At 48.5% G+C, this 9,878-nt stretch overlaps 3 protein-coding genes across 3 annotated transcripts; 1 reads left to right on the top strand and 2 right to left on the bottom strand.

The window, feature by feature from the left end:
* Nucleotides 1–2,790: 2,790 nt before the first annotated feature.
* LOC123077621 (probable polygalacturonase At1g80170) lies at nt 2,791–5,460 on the top strand. The gene is made up of 10 exons (XM_044499919.1): nt 2,791–2,958; nt 3,053–3,199; nt 3,310–3,441; nt 3,557–3,709; nt 3,822–3,842; nt 3,961–4,168; nt 4,314–4,395; nt 4,533–4,644; nt 4,766–4,879; nt 4,981–5,460. The coding sequence occupies exons 1-10, from the start codon at nt 2,956–2,958 to the stop codon at nt 5,212–5,214; spliced, it is 1,206 nt and encodes a 401-aa protein (XP_044355854.1). The 5' UTR covers nt 2,791–2,955; the 3' UTR covers nt 5,215–5,460.
* Nucleotides 5,318–6,255, bottom strand: LOC123077622 (DCC family protein At1g52590, chloroplastic). The gene is made up of 3 exons (XM_044499920.1): nt 5,803–6,255; nt 5,626–5,718; nt 5,318–5,548 (listed from the first exon to the last, which is right to left on the bottom strand). Exons 1-3 carry the CDS (start codon nt 6,201–6,203, stop codon nt 5,458–5,460), a joined length of 585 nt encoding a protein of 194 aa, XP_044355855.1. The 5' UTR covers nt 6,204–6,255; the 3' UTR covers nt 5,318–5,457.
* Nucleotides 6,256–6,546: 291 nt separating this feature from the next.
* LOC123077623 (uncharacterized protein At2g34160) lies at nt 6,547–8,745 on the bottom strand. The gene is made up of 5 exons (XM_044499921.1): nt 8,380–8,745; nt 8,233–8,281; nt 7,135–7,197; nt 6,933–6,997; nt 6,547–6,809 (listed from the first exon to the last, which is right to left on the bottom strand). The coding sequence occupies exons 1-5, from the start codon at nt 8,578–8,580 to the stop codon at nt 6,720–6,722; spliced, it is 468 nt and encodes a 155-aa protein (XP_044355856.1). The 5' UTR covers nt 8,581–8,745; the 3' UTR covers nt 6,547–6,719.
* Between the last annotated feature and the right edge of the window lie 1,133 nt (nt 8,746–9,878).

Genomic DNA, 9,878 nt, shown 5'->3' with positions numbered 1-9,878 from the left:
CAAGTGTGATCACTGCTGGCGGTTGGTGCGGTGCCTCGTCTCGAGCACGCCAAAACATTCCGGATGGATTTTGTACAAGTGTTAATAGGCGAAGTGAGTGACATGTTGTACGGTTGTTGTTTGGGTTAGGGTGTCACAATTTGAAACTCACTTTTTCTCAAAAATGTATGTAGGAAGGATGCGAGTTTTGATACTGGGAAGAAGAGTACATTGATCTATTGATAGTGATAAATTTGCTAGATGTTGATGCACTAATTGCTAGAGATGTGACTAGAGAGGACGCAATGTCCAAGTTTTAGGAGGCAGAGAAGAAAAAAGTGTGCAAAATCAAGAAGCGAATAGGAGGACGCAATGGGGGGTGAGTGGGGGTGGGTGTAGTGAGTGTTATGTGAGTCACTAGTTAGCCCATGGTAGGTGTGGAGAGTATAAAAGTTTTTCGGCAAATTTCACAAGAAGGTTTTTGACACCTAAACCACCTTATTTTCTTGGTTTGCAAACATTTTTCACGCAATAAGACATCTGCCCAATACAAGTTTCTTTGGACGTCCCGAATAAGACACAACGAATCGCATCAATCGCTTTGATAACTTTTTTTGACAGCTGAAAGAGTCATATAGTACGTAACTAGCAAGTCTAGAACAGAAGAGAGCAGGATTAGTCTGGCCCGTTATTTTGCATGCATGCACACCATCCAGGGAGGTATTCGATGATTTTCATAACCTTTTCGACAATTGAAAGACCATCATATAGAACTCCCTCCGTCCTAAAATAAGTGTTTTAATTTTAGTACAATTTGATACTAAATCTAGTACAAAGTTGAGACACTTATTTTAAACGGAGGAAGTATGTAACTAGCAAGTCTAGAATGGAGACGAGGATTAGTCTCGCTCCTATGTTATCCCGCAAAAAAATAAGTCCGGCTCAAACCGTCCAAGGAGGTATTTGATGGATTTAGCGATAATGGGTTAGAAGGCAGAGGCCAAGAGTATGTAGGGGAGGCCAAGGGGTTTAGGGAAAAGGGGAAATGGGGTAGCTGGGGGACTAAAGGTGTGGTTTGGGTTAGCTTCTCGTTAGTGTGCAAGGTGACGAAAGTTATTTTTCGGATTTTGACGCAAAGGCGGTTCACAAGGGAGAAGTCATGGAAAATGTGTTTTATGTGCCTGGCGGATGTCTGATTAGTTTGAGTGAGCTATGATGAGAGTGTCATCGGTGTATTGTAGCACAATTCGGGGCAAATCCTAAATGTTGAGTGTATGCTACATGGCCATGCATTGATGCACAGTCAAGTTATGATATTCCTACATGTTGTAATCTTGCCGGTCACGTCCTTATCTCCTTTGCTCGTTACATAGCATGGTCTTGACTTGAGACGCCACACAAGTGAAAAACATGCTCGCACAAGCAACAATCGAGCCACGGCAAAAGTCGGTCACCACCAATAGCTCCAAAAATTGAAGAAGGAAGGTCATCAGCACCGTCAAATCTCAATTCAGAACGCTCTGGCAGTTCCACGCCAGGACTCTAGATATGGACGTAGGCAATACGTGTAACAACATATAGGCACTACTAGATGCTTGGCAATACAATCACGTCGGATCTCATCTGTTGTAACCTTGCCAGCCACGTTCTTATCTCCTTTGCTTGTTGCATAATTATACGACTCTAGATATGGACGTAGGCAATACCTGTAACAACATATATAGGCACTAGATAGATGCGTGGCAATACAATCACGCCCCATCTCATCTGTCTCTACACTAACGAATGACGTGGGTTTGGTTGACATTCTAGGGGGGCAGCTTCGATGAGACGTTGCGGGTCTCCCTGGATTTGCAATCGATGCAATGTCGGCGCACGCCTTTGAAAAGAATGGAAGTCTTCCCGATTTGGAGTAGGCTTTGGAATCCATGATGGGTGAGCGATTGCGCACGATGAGCGAGAAATTTCATAGGATTGAAAACGACACATACACACACACACGTGAAACGCTGCCGGTCGCGGAGCATTCATTTGTAAACGTGGGGTTCGGCTCCTCTACAGTCATGTTACTACTGCACCCGTAGTTACTTGTTCAATCCGTTGTTCAATCTAATCGGAGGCCTTCCCTTCCTCTCCATCCTTCTCGTCGCAGCAACGTCTTCTTCCCGAGGAAGTGGGCGTTCTTGCTGTCCACCGTGCGTTCACCGACCACTGATGAACTCGACAAACTCGGCCTCAACGGCCGTGTACTCTACGTGCTCCAGCTGGGGCTTCTATTTGTATCTCTAGCTATGACGATCTTGTAAAATTTCAGCAAGAAGGCGATCTTGGTGCGTGATCAACACACATGGCATTAGTTGGGAAGGAAAATCCTAGCTACCCAGACCGCGCCATCCAAGCCGTCCATCTCGCGATCAGACGGCCACGGACGTGCAACCGTGCATTTGCTCGATCCCTTAACGATATCCTCCCTCTGTATCTTGTTCTGCAATTCGGGGAATGAAATACTGCACGCTTTTAATCAATCAAATCATCAAGCCATTGCAAGAGGAGGGACGGACGCGATTACATGCTGGAAATGGCGTCGCGCCGCGTTTTTGGCAGCGCGCAAACGCACGCAGCTGGGCGAGATAACCGCATGGCATTTTTGGGCCTCGCGTGCAGCTATCTCCTCTTTCAAACGGGGAAAGGACAGACAGACGGCCGCGGTCTCCTGCGCTGATTTGGATATCTATAATATACACGGCATTACTGCCACGACAAACAAGAGATTTGGCTTAAATTTCTTCCCCCATTTGCTGCTACGCCTACGCTCGTGTCGTGCGCTCTCGTCTCGCGCGTGTATGTATAAATACATACACATGAGCACACGGCTATCGGCGTCATCGGTCGGTACGGCGGTGCTTGCGACCTACTACCAGCAGGCATCCCCGGCTCTTCTTCCACCGGTTCAGCTGCTGATCGTCGGCGGTCATCATGGTACACGCGTCAGCTCACCAGCTCGGTCGAAAGGTACACGTAGGTTTTCCTTCTCATTTGCCTGACGTCTCATCGTAGATCTTGAACATGGCAGAGGGCCGTGCTGCCGATGCTGCTGCTTCTTGTGGCATCGGCCGCAGTTGGATCTGCGGCGGCGGCCGGGCGGCGGAAAGGGGAAGGAACTCGATACAGCGTCATGGCCTTCCACGCCGCCGGGGACGGCGAGACGGATGATTCCAAAGTATGTATAACAAGAGCTTAATACATGATGCTAGACGTGCATTGCCGGTCAGATCAGATCTTTCTTACTTACTTACTTATCTGCACCCTCCTCCTTCGTCTTGCCGGCAGGCGTTCGAGGAGACATGGGACTCGGCTTGCAGAGACAGCGGCGGCGCGACGCTGTACGTCCCTGAAGGAAGGACCTTCCTGCTGGGAGAGACCAAGTTGCAGGGACCCTGCAAGTCACCGATCACCCTGCAGGTAAAAAACATCCGTCGATCGACGACGATCAGGCCGTCCGTCCTGCATCATCCATCTTCGTCTCTGGTCTCTAGCACAAGAGGTATAAGTATAACCGAGGTTTGTGCTTGTGCAGGTGGACGGGGACATCGTGGCGCCAAGCTCCCTCTGGACCCTAAAGTCGTTAACAAGCCTCCTGGCCTTCTACAGGGTCGACAACCTGACGGTGGACGGCATCGGGCAGATCGACGGCCGAGGCGCGCCGTGGTGGCACTGCTACAACCAGAAGGTAACAGCAGCATACCCGGGCAAGCAAAAAGGCCGTTGCTTCTTCATTCTATCTTCATATATACATACATTGTCCACAACCTGACGCCACTCCCTCTCTCTGGTTCCCACAGAAATGCCACTACCGGCCACAGGTAAGCGCACACACAATCCCTCTTCCAGTTTCAGTCTGGAACTACTAGCTAGTCAGACATATGTATGTGTGTGTGTTGAAACTCATTCAGGCTTGCACATACATGCAAAACCATGCAGCTGGTGTCATTCTCGTTCTGCAACGGTCTACGGGTGACCAACATACGCCTCAAGGACAGCGCCGACAAGCACATGAGTGTGTTCGAGTGCAGCCAGGTGCAGGTGCACAACGTCACCGTCATGGCGCCCGGCAACAGCCCCAACACGGACGGGATCACCATGGGGGCCTCCGACCATGTCCGCATCTCCTCTTGCAACATCCACAGCGGTACAGCCCCCCTCCTTCAGTAGCCCCTGACTGATAAATAAGATCCAGTACATGTGTGTTGCACTCTGGCATCAAGTGTGTTTGCAATACTCCTGAAGTGTGCTTGCAACACTGCTGCTGACATGGATACATTGGACAAGTGCAGGTGATGACTGTGTGTCGATTCTAACGGGCACCACCGATGTCAACGTCACTGACGTCACGTGTGGGCCCGGTCATGGCATCAGGTATACAGATCCAGAGCACAGACATGCTTATATATGCAGGCCTGTGCTGACCAAGTGCAAAATATATTCCGATGAGCATTCTCTAGTGAGTAGCATATCACATTGAGCAAGGTGGCTTTTTTGATCTTATTGTGTAGTGTGGGAAGCCTTGGAGGTGCCAGTGAAAAACCAGCGCTGGTGGAAAGAATTACAGTATCCAACTGCAACTTCTTCAATACGATGACCGGTGTCAGGATCAAATCGTGGCAGGTAACACTGAAGCCGCATCTACACGCATGTGTGTGCCATCAGTTCAAAAGATACCAACTGATGGTTGCATACACCATGGTAGTATGTTCCCCAAACTTATATGATGTTATGAGAAATGCAGGGAGGGCGAGGCAAAGCGAACACGTTCCTTTTCAGGGACCTCAACATGACTCAAGTACGGTATCCTATCGACATCGACCAGTTCTATTGCCCCCAGGGAAACTGTCCAAAACGGGTGAGGAAACCAATTCAATTGAATTCAGTCACCACCACTACATCAGATGCATCCTGAAAGACAACGATTGAAACTGAAAATCATATTGGTTGCGTTTGCAGGAAGGTGGTGTGGCCATAACGGACGCGAGATTCATCAACATCCGGGGGACGTCCTCGGAGCAAGAGGCCATCCAGATCCTGTGCAGCAAAAGCGTGCCGTGCCACGGGATTTTTCTCCACAACGTGGACCTCTCTTGGGCCAACCACACGGCCCCAACAAAAGCCAAAATCCTAAATGCTCAAGGAAGCGTCGCGGGCACGGTGAAGCCACAAGTACGCTTCCGCGGCCTCTGATCCCCAGTGCTCTCCGTTGTGAACATAGTGCTTGGACATAAGACAGAGGAGCAAGTGCAGAAATGCTTACCGTAGGTGAGCGACACGTGAGGCAGGGTAGCAGTGCTAAAATTGGATTGGTTGTAATATGATGGTGGTTCATGCCATCTCATATCTGTCATGCCTACAACTTCTCAATGTATGGCCATTCTTCTATCTATAATATATAAGCAGGAGCACCGAGGTGCTATCTGTGGCAGCAATTCAGAGTATCTCGCATGATTCTGTCTCTGACCGGCCGAACACCACATACCGGTTGTTCGCGACGTTGTCGTAGGCGAAGTCCCTCACAAACCTAGCCATGGCATCGCAACGAATCAGTAATTGCTACTTATATTGCAGTGGTTCAGTTGAAATGTGAATTGAGCTTACAGGGGGGCAATTTTGAGGAACGCGGCGAGCTGCGGGAACGGCAGGTTCAGGTACTCCATTATCCTCAGCACGGCATCAGACTTGATGTATGACCTGCACTTCCAAAAAACATTTCTCACACTTGGTCCATGGCTGATGTCCATTGACAATAGCAGAGCAGCTAGAGGCGATGGTTACCTGTCCTTCTCGACGAGGACGACGCTGGAGATGTCGTCGGGGCTTCTGCCGGACCGGCGCAGGAGCTTCCTCCCGGAGTCGCTCTGGAGGGGGACGTACCTGATGCTCCGGCCGGGGTCGTGCTCCCGCACGAACCGGACGCCGCCGTTGCACAGGTTGCACACGCCGTCGAAGAGCATGATAGGCCTCGAGTCGGCGGGCTGGAAGAACTCGGCGTCCGTGGCCGCCTTCACGGGCTCCGCCGCCGCCGACGCGACCGCCCGTAGGCTCGGTCGCCGGAGTCCCCGTCCTCGTCCTCCCGCCGGTTGCAGCTGCAGCGGAGGCCCGCGCTGCCGCTGGGGCGGCGGCGCAGAGGGCGAGCTGTAGTAGCTGCAGCAGTAGCGCCCGGCCATGGTCGCCATCGCCTCTTTCCTTCCTCTCGTGTACCTGCTGTGCGGTGGCTTGTTTGAAGCTTCATTCTCTTCGCAGCCCAACGCGCGGTGCGCATCAGGCTACGTGGCACGTCCAGCAACCGGTAATTTGGCCAGGGTAAAACGGGTTTGCATTTGCTTCCAGAATTTCACATTCCAAAGTCCAAACGGAAAATAAAATTACATGAGAAGCACAGCCTGTACATTCGCACCATAGTAATATCAATCAACAAGATTATAAACGTAGAGCCACCAGATTATAGGACCAAACGGAGCACACGCGAAAAAGATTATTTCCAGCAATACGAACCAGCCAGTGGTTTGGAGCAAGAAATGCACGCGAAACAGATTATCATCAGACAAAGAGTTCACAAACACTGACACTACGAAAATACAAGTTAAACAGGGACACACGCCATGTCTCGTGCATTGGTTTTGAAAGTTTTAAACAACAGCGATAACAAAGTAGAGCAACAGGATGCAGTCGCTACGGCTTTGTTTGGTTCTTCAGGCCTCCTCCTCGCCTTCTTCGGCATCTGCCGCAGCAGAGGCCATCAACTCGTCGAATTTCTCGCTCTTTCCCAACTCTATCTCAATCTGTGTGAATCCATAGGTAAGTCAGTCTCGGTAACACTTCATACATAAGAGAACTGGCATATATTGACAAACAAAGAAATAAGGCACACTGCTGATAAAACATCGTTTCTTCTTCTCTGTTACCTTGGCCTTTTGGAATGGGCGGCCTCTCGATTCGTCGTTTATTTCCACCGTGGATGTTCTAATCTCTACACACGACAAGGTTAAAAGAGGAAAGTTCAGAGTAAATAATGACAAATGTGGAGAATGTTCATGGCAGCAATGCTGCCCACGATATATATGATCAGACATAATCTGCATTACAAGGAAAGAAGACGGTTCTTACTCTTCTCAACAGCGAGGCCGTTGTTCTTCAGAATCTCCGCCACGGTTACAACAGTCGCAATGGCTGCAAACAGATCTTGGTTAGTGCCAACTTCAACAATAAAGAAAACATCAAACCACAGAAACTCAATGAATATGGTAGTGCCACTAATATGTCCAGATGGTAGCCATTAACTTACATATGTAATCAATGAATTTTACTTGGGAATCTTAAAGACTCATGCTTGTGTTTTTCTACATCCATGTCAAAATGCCCATGGTTTGCAGAAGCAGAAGTATTGTGGGTAGGGCCATAGTTATATGAGATTACTCAAGAACGCGAGAGCGAAAAGGTCCATAGTGTAATGGTTGTGGCTCCTGAGTAGCACGACCAGCGCATGATTCCCCGTGGGAGCAAATTTTCAGGGCTGGTTAGAAAACCTTCCTCGCTGGCAACCCTTATATCTGCATGGTGCCAGCCCGGCCAGTAGTAATGGTGGCGGCCGGCCTGTGTGTGCGGTCTGTCAGGGTTCGTGGGGGTTTCTCGGTCGGGAAGTGAGGTTTCTTCTTCTTGCAAAGAAAACGTGGGAGGCGATCTTTCCCCCACTGGCTGAGTACTCAAGAACGCTGTCTTTCCCCCACTGGACGAGTACTCAAGAGCGCGAGATACAATCCGCTTGACTTTTGCACAACTGAATACACAATATTCAGTTATGCAAACATGCATATCCCATGACAGAACACTAACGAGAACAGATTAAGCAAAAAAATATCACAGGAGAACGTTAGGGTGCAATTCTTTTTATCAAATGAACCCACCAGTTTCTGAAACTGGCAACACCACAGTCCAGGGAAAATGTTAGGGTTTAAGCAATAACAGAATATTTTGCGGATCCAGCTGTCCCGAAGGTCTGTAGCGGTTAACTACACATCTAAGCTGTAAAATATGACCGCACAATCACTCGACCAAATTCGCGAAAACGCGAGGCAGCAATCACACCATAAATAGTGTAAACATGGCAATCCGATGGAGATTTAGATGATATAACAAGCAGCGTTACCAAAACCACATCCCCACCGGCATTCAATGAATCAGAGGCACGGGAGAAACGAGACTCACCCATCCCGAGCGCCGAGAGCTCGACGTCGCCGTGCTGCTGCATATACCTCTGCAACCAACCAACCAACGAACGGAGCAAAATCGTTTCAGAGACGGCGCCGACGAATGGGGGGATCGAACCAAAAGGTGGATTGGCCGGCACGGTACCTTGGCGAGGTTGACGTAGAAGAAGAGGGGCTTCTTCGTGTTGGACACCTGGATGCGGTTGCTGCTGGCGCTGGCGCCCCGCCTCTGCCCCTCCCCGCCGGCGGCGGCGGCGGCCGGCGCGTCGGCCGCGGCGCCCGCCGCCCCCTCGCCGTCCTCCACCTTGAGGCCCCTCACGCCCTCGGTTATCCCTTCCACCGCCATGGGTGCTGGCTGGCTGGCTGCCGCGCCGCAAAGCTGGAGCAGATCGATGGGATTTTTTCTAGGTTGTGTAGTCTCGACCACGTTGCGTGCTGCGTTCGTAGAGAAGAGAAACGGACGGAGGCGGAGGAAGAAGGTGGGCAGACCCAGCAGTCGCGTAACCCTACTTTGCTTGGGCTTTTCTTGGTCGTTGCACCCGGCCGACAAAAACAACGCGAGAGCTGTATCTCGCGGAAATCCCTATTTGACACGCGGTGCGTCGAGTAGTCGGGGCTTAGCACAGGGGAGCCCACGACTTACCCGGCCCGTTTTCGTCTTTTCGGAATCTATTTCTGTTTCTATTGTTCTTTTTCTTTCCTGTTTCTTTTTTGGTTATCAAGTTTATTTCTCTTTTCTCAAAATCAGTTATACAATTTAAAAAATGTTCGCAATTTAAAAAATCTCAAAAACTATTCCTGTTAAGATATTTTGTTCAAAAATTTGAAAGAATGTACAGAGATTCAAAAAAAGTTTAGAATTATAGAATTCTTTGCTTATTTTTACAGTGTTAGAAAATTCAAAAAAAGTTTAGAATTACAAAATTCCAAGAAATGTTCACATTTTTAAAATTTTCTCACAAACTCAAAAAATATTCATGAGTTTCAGAAACTTTTGCCGTTTTAAATATTTGATAAATAATCAGAAAAAATACATACTTCCAAAAATAATATAAATTCAAAAATGATTAGGTATTTCAAAATTGTCCATGTCTTCAAAAAAATCACAATTTCAAAAAATGATCGCATTTTAAAAAAATTGGGTTTCCCAAAATATTTTTTAGGCTTTTAAAATTTATTCACAAAATTGAAAATGTTCATGTTTCAAAACAAATCAGTATTTTCAAAAAACAAATGTCGCGGCTTATAGTTTTTATACCCCTACAATGGCTAGCCAGTAGGACCAACAACGGTAGGTGGTTTGATTCATCACACGCGCAAAGCCATTAAAGGATCAACAACGGTAGGTGGTTTGATTCATCACACGCTCAAAGCCATTAAAATCAACAGCACTAGGTATGTGGTTTGATTGATCATGCACGCATTACCCTTCTTGGATTTGTTTGCGGCACCATTTGCGCACTGTAGGGACGACCCAGTTGGGTGAGCCCCTGTGTGACTCGTGTTTGTTCGACACAAGGTGCGGCACATAGGAGGAACCATATCTCGCTTATAGCAGATGGAAGGAGCTTTCATACGAAGGATTTTTTTTATCTTTCCATAGCTTTTGGGCCGGCTTAATTCGCTATTTTTCTTTTGCTCATT

This window comes from Triticum aestivum, chromosome 3D (assembly GCF_018294505.1).
Source record: "Triticum aestivum cultivar Chinese Spring chromosome 3D, IWGSC CS RefSeq v2.1, whole genome shotgun sequence".
NCBI classification, from domain to species: domain Eukaryota; kingdom Viridiplantae; phylum Streptophyta; class Magnoliopsida; order Poales; family Poaceae; genus Triticum; species Triticum aestivum.
Note: the sequence above shows the minus strand (reverse complement) of the source record. Positions and strands in the feature narration are given on the sequence as shown.

Coding starts and splice junctions, on each gene's coding strand:
- LOC123077621 (XM_044499919.1), top strand. Junction 3,200..3,309: donor GCGAGACGGATGATTCCAAA/GTATGTATAACA, acceptor TCTTGCCGGCAG/GCGTTCGAGGAGACATGGGA. Junction 3,710..3,821: donor GGCACTGCTACAACCAGAAG/GTAACAGCAGCA, acceptor TGGTTCCCACAG/AAATGCCACTACCGGCCACA.
- LOC123077622 (XM_044499920.1), bottom strand. CDS start 6,203: ATGGCGACCATGGCCGGGCGCTACTGCTGCAGCTACTACAGCTCGCCC. Junction 5,719..5,802: donor GTCCTCGTCGAGAAGGACAG/GTAACCATCGCC, acceptor TTGGAAGTGCAG/GTCATACATCAAGTCTGATG. Junction 5,549..5,625: donor TTCCTCAAAATTGCCCCCCT/GTAAGCTCAATT, acceptor TGCCATGGCTAG/GTTTGTGAGGGACTTCGCCT.
- LOC123077623 (XM_044499921.1), bottom strand. CDS start 8,580: ATGGCGGTGGAAGGGATAACCGAGGGCGTGAGGGGCCTCAAGGTGGAG. Junction 8,282..8,379: donor TCTACGTCAACCTCGCCAAG/GTACCGTGCCGG, acceptor GGTTGGTTGCAG/AGGTATATGCAGCAGCACGG. Junction 6,810..6,932: donor GCCCATTCCAAAAGGCCAAG/GTAACAGAGAAG, acceptor GGATTCACACAG/ATTGAGATAGAGTTGGGAAA.